Raw genomic sequence first — 22,940 nt, forward strand, 5'->3', positions numbered from 1 at the left:
CTCTCTGTCTCATTCCAAGTGTTTGTTCTCGTTCTGAGATAGAATGGAACGTTCAGTATCTGTTGTCCTTAATAATTTTCGTACAAAGATGAAAGATGAAATTGAGATGATTGATAATGAAAGATGAAATTGAGATGATTGATAATAAAAGATGAAATTGAGATGATTGATAATGAAAGATGAAGAGAGTATGATACGGATGAAATGTGTTGAGTTATGGACGAGCGTTCCGGGAAGGAATGACTCATGGTTGAATATTGGAATTGGTAAAGTATGAATGTGGTCATACTAAGCTGGCAGTTCATCCTGATGTTCTGTGAGTACTCGTCCTCACGTAGAGGAGGGTAGGTCATGTGTGGGAACGACAGGAGGTCCTAGTCCTTAGGGTTACTTTGGACAGATAGGACTAACCTCGGGTGGCAGCTGATGAGAGTATTCCAGTTCCTACATCACCCGGGTGCACGAACGTCGTAGCTACATAGATTTCATACCGTCCGGGCAATCAGTCTAGTATTAGGCTTTGAATGAATCGTATGATGAAATATATCTTGCGTATTTGATCGTGTGAAATGTATGTTTATACATGAATTAAATTACATAAGGTTACCCTATTTTCTGTCTTGTCATGTATTCTCGTTTGTTCGTCTTTGTCATTGCGATGATAGCTGTAATATTATTATATGTAATCATTCTATTATGTGGTTTTACACTGTATTCTTGGGATGTTATATTAGATAACGAATGGATTAAATTATTTATCTCAATAAATATACTATTTTTAAGCTAATTATTAGTGTATGAAATTCCACCTATATACTGACTTAAGTGAGCCACTAAATCATTTACTTAGACTGATGCAAATTTCGCTAACTTAAAAAATAGTAGCTTGTGATATTGAAAGAGGTCGGTGAGGTTGATTTAAAATTGGATAATACTCAGTAGTGTACAATACAAATATAATAATGAATGAAAATATTATTAATTTTTTATTTATTGTTTAAACCATATAATTATGAAATTTCTACAAAATCATGACATGTGGACATTATGAAAATTTCACTCCAAAAGGAACGTAAGGGATTACGTGGGCAGATGGGTGTTTGTAGCTTTGTACCGTAGCCGTTGTTTTCATTATAATTTGTTTCTTGCAGTTTCATAAACTTTGATTTGGTCCTTAACCGAAACCAATGCAAACACATAATTATTTTGTAATGTATTGATATGTGACTGAATCATAAGATATTATTAATTTACAGTAAAATAGCTACAATTTGATCAAATTAATCATACGAGCATTGTCCCAAGAAAAATATTAATAAGTTATTTTATTATATATTTTAATATAATTAATATTTTTTTAATATAATAAATATAATTCTATTTGAGTTTCATTCAAATGCTTAACTCAACATTATCACGTTAAGAAAATAAGTTACGTGTTGGTTATGCAACCACCTTACTTTAAAACATTATTAACCAAAACAATTTCTTAAAATATAAAAAAACATTACTGCCAGATTCAAATAATTATTTAAAGACTAAACTTTTAGAACTCAAAATTGTCAACTCAACCAAGTTTTCATTGTCTTATATTAGAGAAAGACATCAACAGATGTACATCCTTTGAATTATGCTTATTCCCAAACAAATACGACTTAAAAGTGCTGAGTTTACGAGGTTTTGTCACTCGATAGAAGAATGTATAATATATAGTTATTGGACACAGTTTTGCTCGAAACCAAAACAAATTTCATGTTTAAACTATAAATATCATTAGTGATCTTCCAACAAGCCAGTCTTGGTGTCCAAATACATATATACATATTTATTCAGTAGAATGGAAAGGCTAAGAAAAAGATGACAAACCGTTGATATAAAATTTGTTTAATCTGAGCTCTTTCAAGGACGGAAAGTGACAGGAATTAGTTGCAAATCATGTTTTCTACCAACGGATATTCCAAAAGCCTCAGTCATATCCAAATCTTCATTCTTAATTCCATTGGGAGCTTTCCAATCAAAATGGTACATTAACAATGCAAGAGGAAACTCAACAGTGGTCAAGCCAAATGTAAGGCCTGGGCACATTCTTCTTCCAGCTCCAAATGGAATATACTCAAAATTATTGCCTTTGTAGTCAACACCACTTTCAATGAACCTGTCTGGATAAAACCTCTCTGCCTCGGTCCAATGATTTGGGTCTCTTCCAATGGCCCAAGCATTGATAATGATCTTGCTTTTCGTTGGTATCTCATACCCTTTTATCTCACAAGCTTCTCCACACTCTCTTGGAAGTAGAAGGGGACCAGGAGGGTGCAGTCTCAATGTCTCTTTCACAACACATTTCAAATATTTTAGATTCTCCATGTCACTTTCATTAGGCTGTCCTTCTTTACCAAATACCTCTCTTACCTCAGCTTGTACCTTCTTCATTACTCTTGCATCTTTTATTATCTCTGCCATTGCCCATGTTATGGTAGTAGATGATGTCTCACTCCCCCCTCCATAGATATCCTAATTCAAATTCATCATATTATTCATCTGAATTTTATAGGAAACACTTGCAGGAATAATATTATTCTTTGCAATGGAAGAAGAAGCAAGAAAATTAAATGAAATTAGCCCAAGTTATAATGAATTAGTTCAGTACAACTGGATAGCTTAGGACTTGCTGTAAATTGGAGTGGTGTAAACTTAAACTTCATTGTACTAAACTCTTTGCTTTCGATATGCAAACTAATTTCTGCTAACAAGGAGAAGCCTCTCAGTTTTTTTATCATTTTTATTTCTTGTAAGTACTTATTATAGATAAATTTATCTATATACAACCTTGACCTATTCTTATTTGGAATTGTTAGTGTGAAGTAGAAACTTAGTTTTGGTTGTTGTTTGTGTAGATAAATTTTCTAATCACAGTTTGGAAGTTAACTAGCACACAGCAGCAATTTAATAAAACTAAGCACATAGGGAAAAGATCAGAATTGTTCATCATTGTCTACTATGAAAATAACATTGATGGGAGATGTAAATACTCTTACCAAAATCACCGCCTTGATACCGTTGTCACTTAAGCCAAACTCATCCTTCATGAGCACATCTACAAGATCATCCTCCACTTGTTCACCCTGGCCTTGTGCAACACTTAACTTAGCCTCTCTGTGATCATCCACGATCCTCTGCATTATCTGATCAGTTTGTTGATGACACTGTTCAATCTTAGACTTCAACCCTGAGATGTTCTGAAGCCATCCGGCAGAAGGGTACAAATCTCCCAAGTCAAAACCTCCAGCAACCTCTGTGGCTTTCCTTACAGCTGATATGAACTTTTGATGGTCCCTATACTTGCTTCCAAGGGCTGTCCTTGCAACAATTGTAGATATTGTTTTAAGGATTTCTTTGGTGAGATTGATGGGTGACCCTTCTCTTGAAGCAATTCTTTTGATGAATTTAGTGAGCTCTTCCTCTCTGATTGGCTGGAAAGATTGGACACGTTTCGAGCTTAATAACTCCAACGCACAAATCTTCCTTAGCTGTCTCCAATAATCACCATAAGGAGAAAAAGCAATGCCCATAGAATCATAAGACATTATCTTTGAAGCTAGTATTGGAGGCCTTGATGCAAAGATAAGATCATGGGTTTTTAACACTTCTTTAGCACACTCTGCAGATGAAACCACAATGGTACAAACCTCTCCAAGCTTCAGATGCATCAAGGGTCCATATTTTGCTGATAAATCTCTCAGTCTACGATGGGGAAGTGAGCCAACGAGGTTGTGTATGTTCCCTATGATTGGTAGCTTCCACGGCCCTGGTGGCAAATTTGGAGTTGAGGCAGATTTCTTTGTTATTATTTTGTGTGCAATAAACATAAAAATGAGAATGGATATGAAGTAGAAGGTTTGAAGATCCATGTGGAAATAAAACTCAGATCAAGGTTTTTAGTTCTACCAAAGAAGTTTTTTTGCAATTCGTATACAGATTGTGGAACCTTCTTCGTCCATTATTGGGTATTAGTAATCTCTTGATTGCAGTATACTGTGCATTTTTCTGATGTATTTAATTAATGAAACACCATTCAAAATAGACAAGAATGTTATCACAGCCAACAACTAGAAACAGATATATATTTTTATATACAAAATAGTGGTTGCAATAGTACATCAAGTGACATACATTTGTTTTTGAAAACTCCTCAGCAAAATCATATGGCTTAAAAAATTGCAGAACCTTGGATAACTATTGTATTTTAGTGCAATCATTCTCATATATTTTATGAAACTTGGATTTGACAACAAATAATTAAGAAAATTACACTGAATTCCTAATTACACTCAATACCCCTTACCTGACTGATACACATTGCATCCTATGTCCCTCAGAACTAAGAAAACAAAGAGCATGAATATGAAAAGTATGAAGTATTATGAGACATCTATGTCTGAACTTTCCATTAATAGATCCTGTTGCACACATGATGTTATCTCTCAGCATATTGCCTCCAACCAAAAATTCATGAAGATCAGCTTCACCAGCTCAACCCTAGTGGCTATTAACTCATCCATTTGTTTGTTTTATGATAAAAGAGAAAGTAAAAGTATTAGAAGGTTGATAGAGGACAAGACAATAACTAAATCAACCTCTTCAGTTTCAAGGCACTGTGTTTGTTAATCGTCAGTACCTATCACTAAGAACAAAACTTTTAATTATGAAAGGACTCGTAATTGAGATATAGTGTGAAAAGATGTATTTATGAAACGTTTTTCATTCATTATGATCTTTTCGGAGTTTATGTTTCTATGATATGCTATGAATCTAACTCCGTCTCTATGGTTTTTGGAGTTTTTGTTTCTATGGAACTTTTTTTCATTGAATCAATCGCTAGTTGGAAAAAAAAAAACAGGCAGATATTTTTATTTTTATGCAATCTAAACATATTCAAACACACTTAAGTAACATAATAATAAAATACAATGCTTCATGACTCTAGGAACTACTACTGATCATGAAAATAATATAAAATCTTAAAAGCATCTACTGAACCAAAAATGACAGATTTTTATCTTCAGTTACTCAAAGATTAAAACTTCTAAAATGGCATCAAAGTGCACGATCTCAACATCACCAAGGGTTTGTTTCTTAATGTGAAATTCATGAGACAGGCAAAGGAAGATAAGGAAAAGCAAACAAGAGCAGATCATGCTTTCTTCTAACTGTGACTCCAAAGTCTTCACTCATGTCCAATTCTTCACTTATCATTCCACATGGAAGCCTCCAATCAAAGTGATACAGCAACATTGCAAGGGCCAGTTCCATAACTCTGGATGCAAATGTGATTCCAGGGCATATCCTTCTTCCAGCTCCAAAAGGAATGTACTCAAAATTATTCCCTTTGTAGTCAATACTGCTGTCAATGAATCTCTCGGGATGAAACCTCTCTGGTTCAGTCCAATAGTTTGAATCTCTTCCAATTGCCCAAGCATTGACTATGACCTTGCTTTTGGCAGGTATGTTATAGCCATGTATCTCACATGTTTGACCACATTCTCTTGGAAGCAAAAGAGGAGCTGGAGGGTGTAATCTCAAGGTCTCTTTCACAACTAGTTTCAAATATTTGAGTTCATTGATGCAATTTTCATCAACCCTTCCTTTCAATTTGAATACCTCTCTAACTTCAGCTTGTGCTTTTTTCATTACTCTTGAATTCTTCATCATTTCAGCCATCGCCCAATCTATGGTTGTTGATGATGTCTCACCGCCAGCACCAAAAATGTCCTTAAAAATAGTTTATCAACCAAAGAGGTTAAAACTAAATAATAAACAGACTGCATGCTTCTAGAGTTATTAGGCAAATGTTTCACTACTTAAGAGCTCTTACAAGTGGAAAAAATAAGATATCGAGGGAAAAAGTGTCCGACATTTAGAAAGTCTGAGCAATATTATTATGAGCATAAAATGTATTTGAAAGAGATTATAATCATTACCAGAATTATTGCCTTGATGTTGTTCCTTGTTAAAGAAAAATCCTGCTTGCTATCACCCTCATACTGCATGAGAACATCCACAAGATCTGTTGTTTCACTTTGGTGATCTTTGGCCTTAGACTTTGCCTCTTTATGCTCATTGATGATGTTTTCCATTATCTGATCAGCTTGTTGATGCAACCTCTCAAGCTTGTGCCTCATGCCAGTGACATGTTGCAGCCAAACAGCAGAAGGAAAGAAATCTCCAATGTCAAAACCTCCAGTAACTTTGATTATTTTTGTAGCCACTGATATAAAGTTTTCTTGGTCTTTGCTTTTCTTGCCAAAGGCAGACCTTGAAGCAATTGTATAAATTGATGAAAGAACAGCTTCAGTGAGGTTGATCAGTGATCCTTTCTGTGCATCTATCCATTTGATAAGATTGAAGAGCTCCTCTTCTCTGATTGGCTGGTATGAGTTAACACGTTTTAGGCTTAAAAGCTCCAACAAGCAAATTTTTCTTAACTGCCTCCAATAATGTCCATAAGGAGCAAAAGCTATGTCTGTGCAGTTGTAACAGATTACATCAATAGCTAGGACTTTAGGCCTTGTGGCAAAGTTAATATCATGGGTTTTCATCACTTCCTTAGCACACTCAGCGGATGAAATGACAATAGTAGAAACTTCTCCCAGTTGAAGATGCATCAAGGGTCCATATTTTAAGGCCAGGTCTCTTAATTTTCTATGGGGTTGAGAGAATAACAGAAAATGTATATTTCCTATAATAGGTAGTTTTCTAGGTCCATGGGGTATGTTACAAGGTGTGTCCTCAACTTTTTTCTTTGTGTTTCCTATTTTTCTCACTATGAAGACTAAGAAGAGAAAGAAGATAAGAGTTGAAAAATAGAGGACAAGTTCAGCCATGGAAGAGATACAGATTTCTAATGTCAATCTGATCGTCCTAGTGTCTGTTTATATACACATTATTCAGCATTTTACCATCGATTGATGTTAAATTTTCCTTTTGTTCTGGAGTGATCTTAGGTTTCTCCTGTATTGGGAATTTTTTATATGATTTCATTTATACTTTCATCAAATTTTGAAGCTATTTAAACAGTTACATATTAATAGTGTAAAGAAGAATAAAAGAATATTATAAATGTTTGGATTCCAAATCGATCTTAAAGATTACAATTCTATTGTGATTTTATTTTTAAAAGATTTAGAAGATATAAAAAAATTAAATTATTTCTGTTAAAAATTCTGTATAACAAAATTAATTTATAATATATAACTAAAGATAAATATTAATAAATTGATTTTATGAAATTGAATTCAACTTAAAATTTACATAAACGAGATTTAATATTGGTTAAATATATTGTTTTCCGTATCAAACTTTTTTAATTTTAATGAATTTTTACATACAACGGATTTTTTTTATTTGGTTGGTGCCCCCATCTTCTAAGCGATGGCCAAATCGGATTTTTTTTATTTGGTTGGTGCCCCCATCTTCTAAGCGATGGCCAAATCTCTTAGTTTTCTGTGTGCAAGTCTCAATCCCATCACGGATTATGCTTATTGTTGTGTTATGTATTTGGTATGTTTTGTTTCGTGATAGATTTGTTTTCTTGGAAACAGGGATAGCAAAAAAATCTGTGTCCGCGAATATTCGCAAATAAAATTCGCGACGGATAGTTGGTACTGTGAATATTTATTATCCGCGGGTTGTAGGTAACGGATATTTTAATACCCGTTTATAAATGGGTCGGGTGCGGGTATTATACTATATATACTCGCGGATATTCGTTACCCGTAAAAAATAAAATAAAAAATTAATTTATATTTTATTAAGTTAAATTTAATTAAAATTAACATTAATTTATATTTTATAAGGTTAAATATAATTAAAATTAAATTTTAATTTATATTTAATTTAATATATATTATATTTTATATATTTTTTGTAATTTTATTTAAGTTTTCTTATAATATTTTATAAAAATAAATTTTTTTAAATATTTGCAGGTATCCGAGGGTATCCACGGATATCCGCAGGTATTTTTTAAGCGGGTATTTTTTAAGCGGGTATCCGTGCGGGTAACGGGTAGGTTTTTTTTCTGTCGGGTCGGGTTGCGAGTAGGCACTATCTGTATCCGACCCGACCCGTTGTCATCCCTACTTGGGAAGTATCTGCCATATTGTGTAAAATATCTTATGTTAGTGTTAAAATATCGACAAGTGTACCGAATCGTATCAAGTAATAATAAAATGGTAAGACGAAGTATCATTTTCGAAAGGACTGATGACACTAAACAATTATGTGATTACCCAACTAATTAAGACTTTTGAAGAACAATTCAGTGGTTTTGAATGCAAATGCTATAGAAATAAACATGAATGCAATTTTGACCAATTGAAAGAAAAACACAAAGGTGAATGGATGATTTTGAAAATATGAGATGAATATGTTGTTGGGTTTAGATTTCACCAAGTTTCCTCTCATGCATATATGAATTCATCTTCTTCATTAATGTTAATATCACTTTCTAAATTACTAAAAACCCGATGTCTCGGCGAAGAAAGTCTATCCTTAATTACTAGTTTACAATGTCTTGTCTCCCTAGCAATTAATTCTGCATTACATACGCACAAAAGCTTAAGATAACCAAAACTCATATCCCTATGTCTAGGCAATACTGCTTTTGGAAGCAATTATCTAGATCTAGGTTTCCCCGTATGTGTCCATATCACGAAAACCAATAATCATGCCATGAATGAGTTAAACATAACAAGCATTGAGCAAAGAAGAATAACCCTCACAATTAATGAAAGAAACATAAATAAATAAGAATCAATTCAAATACATGAGAGTTCACAAGGTTACATCATCCCCAAACAACAAAGAATGTTTAGTTCCCCATCGTCATGGAGAAGATGAACAATGGAATGAAAAAGATAGAAAAAACCCTAAAAACTGAAGAGGAGAGCTTCCGCACCCACTTCTGCCTTCATAGAGTAGGACAAAATCTGGATTTGTGTCAATTCTGTCAAGAGATGCCCTCTCTAGGTCGAGCTAATCCTTAAATAGGGTGAATTAGGCCATGGGCCAACGTTGCCACCGCTCAACGCCCCTACTTAGGGCGCTCAGGCGTGCTTGCCAGAGAATGACGCTCAACGTCCAATGGAGGGCGCTCAGGCGTGAAACGTTGCAGGAAAGATGGCGCTCAGCACCCCAAAAAGGGCACCCAGGCGTGACTGCGAAGCTCAAGCGCCGAGGGTCATGAAAGGGGCGCCCAAGCGTGAGTGCGACCTTCTGTAACCTTCTCTTCTGGTGCTCTTTCTATCCTTTATGAGTTCCAACTTCTTGACAACTTAACTCCTCTTCCAATTCATCCTAATTTCCTACAAAACCAAGGGGATTTATTAATAAAATCTTCAAGTGTAACCTTAACTCTCTTATTTCCCAAAATAAACCAAAATCAAGAGAACAAACAAGTTTCTAAGTCAAAAAGGGTTCATTTGATATCAAAATTTACTCTTAAATAACGGTGAAATCAACTGTAATCACAACCCCAAACTTGAAACTTTGCTTGTTCTCAAGCAAAACAAAATGTAACTCAGCCTAAACAACAATTCAATGGTTCAACATATCTCAAAACACTTTCTTTCAAGACAAGTAATCACCCACAACTGCTTATCATACAACTCGCAATCAAGATATATTGATGCACTGGTCAATCAACTTCACTATGGTTTATTTTGATCTACTATAAATATAAGATTTTGATATACTATAAATATAAGATTTTTTTCGGTATTAAATAATTAAAAATAAATTTCGTTAAACTTGTAAAAGTATACACAGGTGAAAATTTTAATTATATGTTAACTAATTCCTAATTTAGTAACATTGTAAAATAAATTTTATATATATATATATATATATATATATATATAAATCAATTAAAAACAGTCTAAACTTTAAGAATGTTCAATCTAGTGGTAATAACAACCTCCTTGAGTTAGGTTGGTTCAAAACTTAGAAGAATGTAAGGAGATGGTCCCTATGGTGGATATGGTTGCGAAAATTGGGTGGAAAAATGTGATATGTTGCGCAAATGGTGGTGGTTAGGGAGATAGCTCACTACTTTGTGGTGTGTAGTTTAATGGTTCAATAAAAGGTTAGACAAACTCCATGAGATAGGTGACTAGAAGGGCCTCTAGGGTTGTTTTATTCTTGATCAAGGAAGTTTATGCTACAATTTAGCAGCATAACATTACTTAATTCCAAGATGAAATACAAGGGCAGAGGCACCTCTATTTATAGGCCAAGGGTGTCTCCTTCTAATCCTAAAATCATGATCTTCCTCCTTTGCTCTCATTGGCAAAAAAATGAGGCCTTCTAAGGAGTAGACAAGTGTTCATAAATCCTCTCCAATGATGGGAGGACATGTGACCACTCACAAAACACAATCCTATCCATTCCTTGAGTGTCATGTGGCCACTTCTAAAAAACAAATTCTCTCCAATGGAAGCATGACACATGGCACACACTTTCCACTTGATTTGGATGTCTAACTTAAGGAAAATCATATGCTACTTAGGCCTTAATACAAGCTTTAAACAAACATACTCTACATGGTTGAATATAATGACCTAGATATCCTACATTACTCTTCAATTCATGCTCCATGATGGCTCCAAAGGTTTCCCACAAGATAGAGTTGACATCATCTTCAAGGATGACTTTTACTCTCTTGATGATATTGTTGAAAGTCTCGTATCAACTAGATATAAAGTCAATTTAGAATATATATATATATATATATATATATATATATATATATGTGTGTGTGTGTGTGTGTGTGTGTGTGTGTGTGTGTGTGTGTGTGTGTGTGTGTGTGTGTGTGGGTGGGTGTAAACCTTGCTTTACAAACCAGTTTGTCTTATTGGATTGAATTAGGCTTAAAGTCCACTTCTTAACATGATATTAGAGTTAGAGCTTATCCTAACTAGATTTATGTTTGTTGGGCATACCATTCCACCTGCTATTGAACTGTTATCGTATCATTAATGTCTAGTCTCACACACGAGATGTATATACCGCGTGAAGGAGTGTGTAGAAAGTCTCATATCGACTAGAGATAAGGCTAATTTAGAGTATATAAGTGGATGCAAACCTCACCTTACAAGTCAATTTTGTGAAGTTGAGTTATACTTAAAGTTCACTTCTTAAAAATAACAAACATTATATACTAATGAAGATATATGTGATTATTCATCTAACATGTTAAGTATTTTAGAAGAAGACACTCAAGTTGAGGAACTTTTGTTTATCAAGTGTTAAGAAAGAACTAGACAAATACATGACATGTAGAGGAACTTTTATTTATCAAGTGTTAACAAAGAACTAGACAAATACATGACATGTAGATTCAACATGTCCTCATAAGACAACTCAACATGTAAAATGATTAGAGAATTCTATGTATCATACAATTCATCAATTGTTTTTATGCATTTTCCAAAAAAAAGTGTGTTAATTGTTTTAATTAGTTTGATTCTTTACGATTTTTCTAAAAATTAATCAAGTTACAATCATCTAAATATTTCTAGATAATCAAATATAAATCAAAAAAGATTTTGTAAACAAATAATGTCTCTTGAAACAAAAAAGTTTTAACTATTAATGCTTGATTTGTTTGCCTTAAAGTGTCTTAGTTTGTATTGTGTGAAAATAGTTTAAGACAAACTCAGCCCCTTCTATAGAACCTATGCACCAAAAAAAATTGTAAAAGAATTTGTTATCTTTGAATATGAACCTTTGGAAATAATTTAAAGTTCATATTATGTCACAACACACGTGGATTTATAAAATATTAAAGATATATTATATTAAAGTTGGCATAGTTAACAATAATTTAAATAAATACTAAAATAAATAAAATAAAATTAGTCTAGTCAATACTAAATTAAATAAATATAAATTAAAAATAAATAAATAAAATTAATGTAAACTAATTGATCTTAACATTATTAATTTTTAATATTCATGACCGTTAGAGTTGCCTAATCTAACACTAATATGACAATATTTATTAAAAATAGTTAACATTTATTTAAAGTCGACAATATTAGTGTTAACATTAAGTAGATTTTATTATGATCGACTCAGCGCAAGTTAAATAGACTCTAGTTAGTGTCAACTTAACCAATTCATATGATTTATATGATATAAAATTAAATTTAAAAATAACTTTACGCTTTTGTATATTTTAGAAAACTATTCTTTTGCATTGCATTAGAGTGACTTAATCAACCTAATAACATTGCACTTTCGAATATACTATCATTTGAAAGCTAATATATAGTTTTCTTGTAATATGCTACTAATTTTATGATTTTAGTTAGAATGAACAAGAAGTAAAAAAAAGAGAGAGGAAAAAGTATGAATATAAAAAGTATAAAGTATTAAGACACATCTATGTTATGTTGAATAACCTCTTGCTACAAAGTTGAATGGAAATTGAATGTATATTGAAAGTCTATTAAAACTATTTAGTAATATTCATGTCAATCTTTATACATGTAACCGAGTACTCTTAAAAAAAATCTTAGGATTTATAACGTACAAGTAAAAAAAAGTATATGAAGAAATACAATAATTTCATAAGTGAATTAAATTCCCTAATTATTTTTTATTCAAAAGAAAAAAATTGTGGAAATAATGAAAAAGACAAATAACATATTGAGATAATAGCTAGCATATTGCATATATTTCCAAACACACCCTAAGGTTAAGAAGATAAAGAAGATGATAGCTTAAAAGTAAAGGACAAACCGAGCCATGGAAAAGAAACAAATTTCTAATGTTGGTCTTATTCTAGCGGTGCTGTTTATATAGACCTTAGTCGGCATTCTTAACTATGTTTGTTGTTACCTAGTCATCATCTTGGTTTCTCCTATATTGGGATTTTTGAACTCTACAAAGAAAGGATTTAACCTCTGTTTGGTACAATTGGAATTGGTTTCGTTTAGTTCAATGAAGTCATTATCTTTGAACAGAAGAGTCCTTTTCATGAACTTGTAGTAACAAACATGAGTTCAACTTGTGGTTCTTGGAATCATTTAATTTTATTGGCTTTTATATGAACACGAAAAATCTGTTGGGAACAAACCCAATAAATCCCTTTGCTTAAGAACTCAAAGTAGACGTAGTAAAAATATGAAAAGATGCAGACAGAAAACTTCTTTTACATTTGTCTCGAAAAAAATTTCTATAAACATTTTTTACGATAAAAAATTAAATAAATTTCTTTAAAATATCAAACTAGCTTGTACATAAATTAAAACTTAATTTTTGGTAAAAAAAAATCAATGGGATAACTTGTACAACTACATATGAGTAGCTTTAGATAATAAAAGAAAATCACTCAAAGCATACTTGTAATTTGAAAAGGAGAAAAAAAAAATCAGAATCTAATTTAGTAAAATATCTTCACAATAGACTAAATTTGTGGCATGAGATAAGTGTTTTTTTCTTCGTATTTCTGTAATCTATGTTGATTTCGTTCCAGTTCTAGGAATAGTTTTATACCTTTATACCCTTTATATATATTTTTTATCACTTTCTTTGTGTTTTTTCTTTTATGAATGAAACTCTTAATTTGTTATTGCGTGATAATTGGGGTTGTTAGTTCTTTTGAGATCTTAATCTAATTTTTTGAAAGTATAATTTAATTTAGATTTTTTCCGATGTATTCAAAGATAAATCACAATTTGTGTCCCTATACAACTAAATATTAATATTGAGAATAACACTCTTATTTTCGAGTTGTCACGATTCTTAATTTGAGCTAATGAAGTCAGCTAAGTGGAGTAATTATTTTAACACCAAATATCATATTTGTTTTTAATATTAGATACAATAATAAGTTGTTCAGATTTTTCCCTATAACCATACTCTTATTCATTTATCCTGTTCTTTCAATTAATATTTTAACTTAGATAAATTTGTTATAAAAATTGTATATGTTTTTTTTAATAGTATAATTATAATTTAAATATTTTTAATTATAATTTAAATGTTTTTTATATTATTATTATAATTCAAATTACTATTATAATTCGAATATAGCTTTACTTGTTACAATTAAAAATTATTTCACAATAGAAGTTTCTAGATTTAACATTCTACTTGTAAAAAGTGTAACATTCCAAAAATACAGCAATAAACTATATAATAGAATAATTACATTTAATAATATTTCAGTTCAGTCTTACACTAGAGTAGAGCGAACGCTCATGGCCGAACGGCCTTACATAAAAGAGTTACAAAATTTACCAAAACAGTTTAAGGAAGTTTAACCGAACGGTTTACAAAACCTATACCGAATGATCAACTAACAATCAAAAAGGGGAGGTGATCGAACGACCACCTCACCACAAAACTAGACTACTGACCGAACGTCCTACGATTCGGCCTTAACTTCAACTTCAACCAAATTTTCTTCTTCCAGCGCATCTTCCAACAGCTCGACCCCTTCTGCTCACATCCACAACGGATGATCATTGCAACGACAAGACGGACGTACAAAACAAGACAATACAGGAAAAACAGGGTAAGCTTATGCAATTTAATTCAAGTATAAACATACATTTCTCATATTTAAACGCATAAGATACATTTCAACATACGTTTCAAGCAAGGCCTACTACTAGACTGACTGTCCGGACTGTATGAAATCTGTGTAGCTACGACGTTCGTGCACCCGGGTGATGTAGTAACTGGAATACTCTCATCAGCTGCCACCCGAGGTTAATCCTATCTGTCCAAAGTACCCCTAAGGACTAGGACCTCCTACCGTTCCCACACATGACCTACCCTCCTCTACGTGAGGACGAGTACTCACGGAAAATCAGGATGAACCGTCAGCTTAGCAATACCACATTCATACTTTACCAATTCCAATATTCACTCATGAGTCGTTCCTCCCCGGAACGCTCGTTCATATTTCACAACATTTCATTCATATCATATTTTCTTCATCTTTCATTTTTCATCATCTTAGTTCCATCTTTCATTCTCAATCATTTCAATTTCCTCTTTGTTCAAAAATTTATAAAGACACCAGATATCGAACGTTCAATCCTCACTCAGAACGAGGACGAACACTTAGAACGAGACAGAGAGGTCTCCAGTTCCAGAATAGAAAAATACCGAGAGGGTTACTATCGGATTACGAAAGAAACCGAAGTCAACTGTATATCGCAAGAATGACTAGAACGACCGTCACTTACAAAGTGAGTCAATTAGATGAACTGACCCTTGAGAGTTCTAACCGAACACAGAAAGAACTAGGCCAAATACTAAGGCTCTAGGCCGGAACCAAATGGACATATACATTTCAAGACTTTCGGAGAAAAATACTTAGAAGGATTCACCTGAAGAAACCGAACGCTTATGAATATTTAGCTTATTTGAATTTACATCAAGAAGTCTGAATGTCAGTCAATGACCGAGCACGGTAGAGAAGAAAATTTTATTAAAGTTAGGCGAACGCTATTTTTCATCAAGATATATTATACAAGAAACGAGTACGAGCGCTTGGTCTAAGACCGAGCACTACTCAATTCGAGAGCTTGGTGTGAGACCGAGCACTACTAAACTTATAATAGAAAGATTATTAAATATAATAGATACTATTGGAATTGTGTTTAAAATAACTAAAATATACAAATACATATATTTATAACATTTAGGTTTATCACCGAATACTCAGATGCAACTACGCTTGGCCGAACGCTCAAGCATAGTATTACCACATGAAGACGCTCGTCCTCAATTAGGATTCTTTCCAAATGAAAGAATTCCATTTCAAACAAGTTTACTAGAAACACCGAACGGTCAAGGACCGTTCAATGACGAACATACATTATCATAGGGAAATTTCATATTCAGAACTCATTTATCTTCAACTCATTTTTCAATACATAATTTCATAACTTTATAAATTCATATTATAATTAATTTGCATACTTCGTACAATCCATATCATACTAATAAATCATATTCCACATAAATACTCATATCAGCATTCATACTTTATATACATTTAACCACTCAGCAACATACATTCATTATTAACGAACGATCAACGAACATACAATTAAATTAGATAAGCTTCCCTTACCTCTGAGCTTGAACGAACGTCCTAAAGACAGAATACGTTTCGCCTGACTAGATTTCCTTCTACCCTTACGTTCCACAACTCTTTAAACTAACCAAACAGCCAAAAACCAAAAGTGGTTCAGACAAGATAACAGCATGCAACCGGTACTTGGTTTACATGTACCAGAGAAGGAACGGCTAAGGACAAAGAGACTTACCAGTTTCAGAACTCGAAACTGTTCGGTTCAATTTGAAGCTTGGGACGCCGGGAGTATTCCTACGCTGCCTGAACGGAGATCGGAGTAGAGAAATGGTGAGTTTCGATAGAGAGAAGGGAGGCTTTTTAGAGAGAAGAAGGAGAATTTGAAAGATCAGGGTTCTGGAGAAGAAGGTGCATGCAGAGAGTGTGACGCGAAATTTCAAAAAATCAGTTTTGTTTAAAATGGACGTCCGCTCATCTGCGGACACCTGCATTCCACTATCTGATTTTCGGATCCTCGTTGCTTGATACCTGGCGTCCGTTCAGAGGGGTTTTGAGTGCGTTTTTAATGAGGTCTGACAGAAAGTAATAAAAATAGCTGTGAATTGAGTGTAGAAAATTTGATATGCGTGAATCAATCGTCATTATTTGGAATCCTATAAAAGTTGATGAAGGTTATTGAGGTTACTATATATGAAGGTTATAAATAGAACTCATATTATTATACATGTTCTTGCATATAAGTGGTTGCCATTATTTTATACGAAAGGATATACAAACAAATATGTAATAGTTATAAGTGATTTTAACATCTCTTTTACCTTCACGTTGTAAGGTTGGAAAAGATTGTTGGTGAAGTTAGAACTTTCCTTATACCTTTGGAAGCTAAAACTAAGATTTATTTGTCTTCCTAAAGCTAATCTTTATATATATCTTTAGTCATTTTAAATTTAAGTCATGAGTATATATTACAATTTATTTCACACTTAGTAATTCATATATATAAATACTATTTTGTTTACTCATGATATTTATCATTCAAATATTCTGGATTTTATAAAAATGTGAGATGTTATCTTTAAATAATGTATTTTGATCTAGTTGAGACAAGCCAATTAAATTTAAGTAGTTTTAAGACATTTATGTCAAATGTTGAGTTAAATCGACACAGGTCAAAGTTCAAGTTGAATCAACTTAGGTTGAGATGAGTTAATTTAAGCTTAGGTCTAATTGAGTTAATTTAAGCTTAGGTCTAAATGAGTTAATTTTGGCCTAGATTGAGACAAGTCTATCTCGAGTTTAGGTAAAATTGAATAAAATCAGTCTAAGGTCAAACTAAAGTTGAATTGAGTCATTTCAGGCCATGGTCGAGTCGAGTAACATGTGTCCAAGTCAAAGTAAGTCGACCTAGATCCTAATAGAGGCAAGTGAGTCAAACTCAAGTCAAACTGAATTGGTCATGACTACATGGTGGAACATAGTCTACATGTCGAGCTGAGTCGACTTAAGCCTAAGTCAAGCAAAATTGGTCCAAACTCAGGTCGAGTCACCCTAAACCTAGGTCATGTCAAATCCAATAAAGATAAGGTTGGATCAGACAAATTAAGTTGAATTTACTCAAAGTTAAAGTTTAATTAAACTCATATGGAATCAAGACAATTTGAAGTAAAATTAAACTCATATTCGATTGATATATAAGATTGAAACTATATCAAACTAAATAGGGTTGATCTCATGTTATGTCTATTAAGTCAATCTCAGATTAAATTTAATTTGATTGACAAAGTAAATTTAATCTATATTTAATCAAATATAAATTGAACTGAAAATTTTCAAACTGAATTGATTTAGTTAAAATATATTTAAATTATAAATCTATTCTATTTTCTTGAATATTAATTGAATCCATACTAGATTTTAAAGAATACAGTTCATAATCAACCCTATCTTCAACGTTTCATTTTCCTCATTCTATACTGAGAAGTGTTAAAGAAATTGTAGTGTTAGAAAGTAAAATAAAAAATATTGTGACACCTCATCGTATCATAAAGAATGACAAAAACCATTTCAAACATATATGTTACTCTGTAAAGAAAAAGTAGAAAATAATTAATTGTCAATATGAGACTAATATTAGAACTTCCTGAGTATTTACATTTGAAATAGCTTTGACATTTTAATTTATTTGGTTTGCTTCCATAAGTAATTATGATGAGAAATAAATATTTCGATATGTTATTTTAGTAGACGAGAGAATTTATTCAACATATTTATAGATATATAAGTTTTAACCAATATGTACATTTATTTTAATAAACGTATTTGTTTGAAAAAGACATAATAACTATTTTTAATACAAGATTTTTTAATTGAGTTAATGTTTAAAGTTAATATATATATATATATATATATATATATATATATATATATATATATATATATTTAAAAGGTAAGAATATAATAATCACTTTTAACTAAAAAGAAATTGTGATGTCACATAAAAAGTTAATATTTTAAATAAAAAACAAGTTTTATAAGTACAACCAAATATTAATTTTTATTTGTTTTATAAAAACAAATTATAAATAAAGTACTAATTTTAAAAGCGTTTTTTTATTATATATATGATATGTAATAATCTCTTTCAAACGTTATTACCTAGCTAATCTTTTACTTGCCTTGAAAGTCTAAAAATTACTTAGTGTGATATTGATTTTAGTTTTTGGTTGCAGTGATCAAGAACTAGGAAAATCATAGTATGACTATGAACAAGCACGGGGAAAGATGATGCATGTAGCCATGCAATAAATTATGCAATTGCAATTTTTTAAATTAAACAAGTTAACCGTTTAGAAAAAATAACTCCATATTTATGTATCATTGTATAAAAGAATTAACTTTTGTATTATACGTATTTCATCACATTGTTATCCATATCACTCAAAGAACCCAATTAAAGAACCCAATTGTAGAACTAATTACTGGTTGTTTCTTTTTGTACCCTTCTTTTATTCTTCTTCCACTTTCATAAAACACATACACTCCAAATTATATTTTATTAAAATATAATAAAATTTATCTATGCATCTCCATTTTTTTTACGTATTTTGGATTACAGAATAAAATTCAGAAGATATTTTGAGATCTTAAAACTTTTTTTCCAAATTTGAACTAAAAAATATATCTATTTTAAAACCTGTATTCTGAGTTATGTAATCCGGAATATGTTTTGAATGTATTTTGGATTAAATAATTAAAAAGAATATTTTTGAATTCAAAAATATATTTTAGATTATGCATTTTTGAATTAACGTATTTCAAAAAAGAGTTTTTTGAATTATATAATCTTGAATACATATATATTATAGAATATACATTTTGAAAGATATTTTGCAATCTTTAAATACTTTTTCCATAATGTAATTTTTTAAAAATTATTAAAAATTAATTCTAGATCATGTAATCTGAATATTTTCAGATAAAATTACTTTTTTTTATTGATGAGGTAAAACTCTAGAAAATAATATTTTAGAAGTGGTAGTAGTTTAAAAATAGTGAGAATCGGTTATTTTAATATTAAATAGTTTATTTATAAATAGTTTTGTTATAAATGAGTTTCATTATTTTAAAACGTATCATCTCTATAGAAATCACTTCTCTAGAGTTCTCTACCTTCTCTCTAAAAAATCTAACTTCTCGATCATCTGTTTGATGATCAAGAAATTCCTATGAGGTCACAACTGAGTAATCTTTATCTAACCGATCAGTTCTTCGTTTAGAGCAAGTAAGTTTCTATCTCTTTTTCCTTTTGTTCTTTGTTTATGATCATACAACTGATGAGTTCAAGCTTTGAAGGAGATAGATGAGTTTAAACAGATGATGGAAGTTAAGTTCGAGATGACTAATCTTGGAAAGCTTAGTTACTTCCTAGGTATGGAATTTACTCATACAACTACAAGATTATTGATGCATCAGCAGAAGTATGTGAAAGAATTACTGGAAAGATACAAGATGACTCTATGCAATGATGTTAGAAGTCCTCTAGAAGTGAATGTCAAATTAAGGATAGATGAAACTGAAGAAGGGGTGAATGAAACAACTTATAAACAGATCGTTGGGTCTTTGCGTTTTCTATGCAGCAACAGACATACTTGATGTTTAGTGTTGGTATGATAATTCATTTCATGGGCAACCCAAAGAAGAGCCATATGCTTGCTGTCAAACGCATATCAAGATACATTAAAGGGACTGCAAATTATGGAATTTTGTTTCCATATGGTATATGCAGAAGGATGAGTTGAAGCTTGTAAGACTCGAGAAAATGTAGAGTTTATAAATAAGATTTGAGTATGTTTTATTAAAATTTGCATGAGTTCACAAGGTGTTGTGTAGCTTAGTTGGTGTGCAAGTCTTGAATAAATATAAAATTTTATGTTGTTTATAAATAAGATTTGAGTATGTTTTATTAAAATCTGCATGAGTTCACAAGGTGTTGTGTAGCTTAGTTGGTGTGCAAGTCTTGAATAAAATATAAAATTCTATGTTGTTTATTTATTTTGTGGATATAAGTGTAACCCATCACTAGTACAAAAACAGCATATAACATCACGCGTTCAACGTCCAACCACTGAATAACCAACGTTAAAAATGAGAGGTGGCATTTTTGTAAGTAAATGAAATTATTAAATGTTGTTTAGAACTGCAATTCGATGTAAAAGGATATAAAACGTCGAATGACTTTTAAATTCGACGTTAAAAGGTTAGTGAATTTAATAAAAATTTGAGCGGGAGATTGAAAATTCATTCACTTTATCTTAGCGCGCGATACCCTCTTCTCTTCTCAAACTTGTCTCGAATGAAGTTTGACAAGCATCACATGTAATCTTTCTTTCATTTGATACAAATGCATGTTAATTAATTACTTTATGTATGATTTTTGTTTGTTTTAACCGATTATTTTTGTGCTCTTGTCCTTCATAGTCGCATTCTGCTTTCTCTCTCACACTTTATTCCGACGAACACACCTTTTGAAGGTTAGTTTTCGTTTTGAAGAACTTATTTGTTGAACTTGTTTGTTGTTTTTTTTGTTGAACCTGTTTGTTGTTGTTTAGTTGAACTTGTTTCTTGTTGTTGTTTTATTGAACTTGTTTGTTATTATTGTTTGATGTTGATACTACACTACACGTTCATAGTTCATGCTTTATAAAATACCAAACACTGAAATTTGTTGATTTTTTTGCTTTTCAAGTCTCGTAGAGTTGTAAAAAAAGATCAGAATTAATTTAAAAAAACAAAAAAATCGATTAACGTCGAATATTGCCAAAATTCGACGTTAAGTTAACATCGTATATTAACAAAATTCGACGTTAATTTAACGTCTCGTGATATGACGTTGTTTGCGAATTCGCCATTAAAAGCCCAAAATATTCGACATTGTACGCGATTTTTGTACTAGTGCATGTTATTGTATGGTTGTTAAATTTATGATGTTCTATATTTTCAATGTGATGTGTTGGTTTGTTGGTAGAGATGTGTGTCTAAGATTGAATGAACATGTGTTTAAATATTAGAGAGATAGGTTTATGAAAAACCTTTATCTTATTTTAATTATATTTTGTCTAAGGACAATAATATCTTTTCCCTTTTGTATATTAAGGTGCAGAAATTAAATTTAGAGTTTAGCAGTTATAAAGCTGATTGAAAGATTTTAGGAAGCACTTTTTAAGTTTCATTTAAAGGAAAAATAAAATAAAGATTTAAAAAGAAGGAAAACGTAGAAAGAGAGGTACGTAACATATTTGAGAAAAAGAAAAAATAAAACACTGTGAGACACAAATATTGAAGAGGAGAAAATATTTTTTAGAAGATAGTATGTGGTTGATTGATCTTCACTCTTACAGCTTCATAATTGACTAAGGCATGGGAAACTTATCTTTAATTTCTTGTTTTATTGTATGATTAATTTTGGAATATCTTTGATTTTATCTGGGAGTATGGTGAGCTATATTGTTTAAACGATTGATCTTTGCAATTATTAGTTTTAAATGTTTTGAAAGATAATGTGATGTTGGTGTTCTATTGAATAATTCATGATGTTTCTTTGTCTTCCTAAACAATTTTTGGAAAGAGAAAATTGTAAGAAGAGATATCAGTAGCAAGGTTGATGTTTAATTAAAGTGATGAACAAATTAGGGTTAAGATTCCTTTTGAATTTATTAAGAGTTAAAGTTTTCTTCTTAATTGTAATTAAGAATTGAATTGATTAGGATTATGATTTATTTTTATTAAATATCAAATTATAATTAATTGGATCCTAATTAAATTTCAAAATCAGACTTTTTATTCTAAACCCTAATTAATTTACTAAATCAGATTTATTGTTTCTGATAAACCCTAGTTTCATTTTTTTTCCCCAAATTGATTTGGGGATTTTTCTTCTTCTTCTTGGACAGACCTGGGTGGGTCATTTTGTCGTCCCTTAGGGAGAGCTTCTCTCCTTCTCGTGCATCCAACCCAGCTTTAGGGTTGCACACGAACACTCTTCCCTAATTTCTTTTCCCTTACCGATCTTCATTCTATTACTGGAGCAAACCAATCCCCATCAATTTCGTTCCTCATGTCTCTGTGCCTCACTCGCGGACCATCCAATCTTGGAGAAGAGGGTTTTCGGTGCGTGGCTTACTGGCGCGGAGGAGGCGCGGTGACGACAGAGCGATGGAGCAGCGAGGTCGCGGCGACTGCGCGATGGAGATTAGGACCGTTCTTCATCTCCTCCTTCTTTGTTTTTATGTTTTGGGTTATTTCTTTTAACGGCGATGAGGCGCGGCAA

The 22,940-nt window shown here is 31.8% G+C and overlaps 2 protein-coding genes across 2 annotated transcripts; both read right to left on the reverse strand.

Moving 5' to 3' along the window:
- Positions 1-1,755: 1,755 nt before the first annotated feature.
- LOC148198604 (cytochrome P450 71D9-like) lies at positions 1,756-4,027 on the reverse strand. The gene is made up of 2 exons (XM_088114882.1): positions 3,036-4,027; positions 1,756-2,511 (listed from the first exon to the last, which is right to left on the reverse strand). Exons 1-2 carry the CDS (start codon positions 3,906-3,908, stop codon positions 1,900-1,902), a joined length of 1,485 nt encoding a protein of 494 aa, XP_087971008.1. The 5' UTR covers positions 3,909-4,027; the 3' UTR covers positions 1,756-1,899.
- Positions 4,028-4,929: 902 nt separating this feature from the next.
- Positions 4,930-6,881, reverse strand: LOC148198605 (cytochrome P450 71D11-like). The gene is made up of 2 exons (XM_088116697.1): positions 5,979-6,881; positions 4,930-5,769 (listed from the first exon to the last, which is right to left on the reverse strand). The coding sequence occupies exons 1-2, from the start codon at positions 6,879-6,881 to the stop codon at positions 5,146-5,148; spliced, it is 1,527 nt and encodes a 508-aa protein (XP_087972823.1). The 3' UTR covers positions 4,930-5,145.
- Between the last annotated feature and the right edge of the window lie 16,059 nt (positions 6,882-22,940).

Source organism: Vigna umbellata, chromosome 5 (assembly GCF_029865625.1).
Source record: "Vigna umbellata cultivar VRB3 chromosome 5, Vumbellata_1.0, whole genome shotgun sequence".
NCBI lineage: Eukaryota > Viridiplantae > Streptophyta > Magnoliopsida > Fabales > Fabaceae > Vigna > Vigna umbellata.

Coding starts and splice junctions, on each gene's coding strand:
- LOC148198605 (XM_088116697.1), bottom strand. CDS start 6,881: ATGGCTGAACTTGTCCTCTATTTTTCAACTCTTATCTTCTTTCTCTTC. Junction 5,770..5,978: donor ACATCAAGGCAATAATTCTG/GTAATGATTATA, acceptor ACTATTTTTAAG/GACATTTTTGGTGCTGGCGG.
- LOC148198604 (XM_088114882.1), bottom strand. CDS start 3,908: ATGGATCTTCAAACCTTCTACTTCATATCCATTCTCATTTTTATGTTT. Junction 2,512..3,035: donor GTATCAAGGCGGTGATTTTG/GTAAGAGTATTT, acceptor AATTTGAATTAG/GATATCTATGGAGGGGGGAG.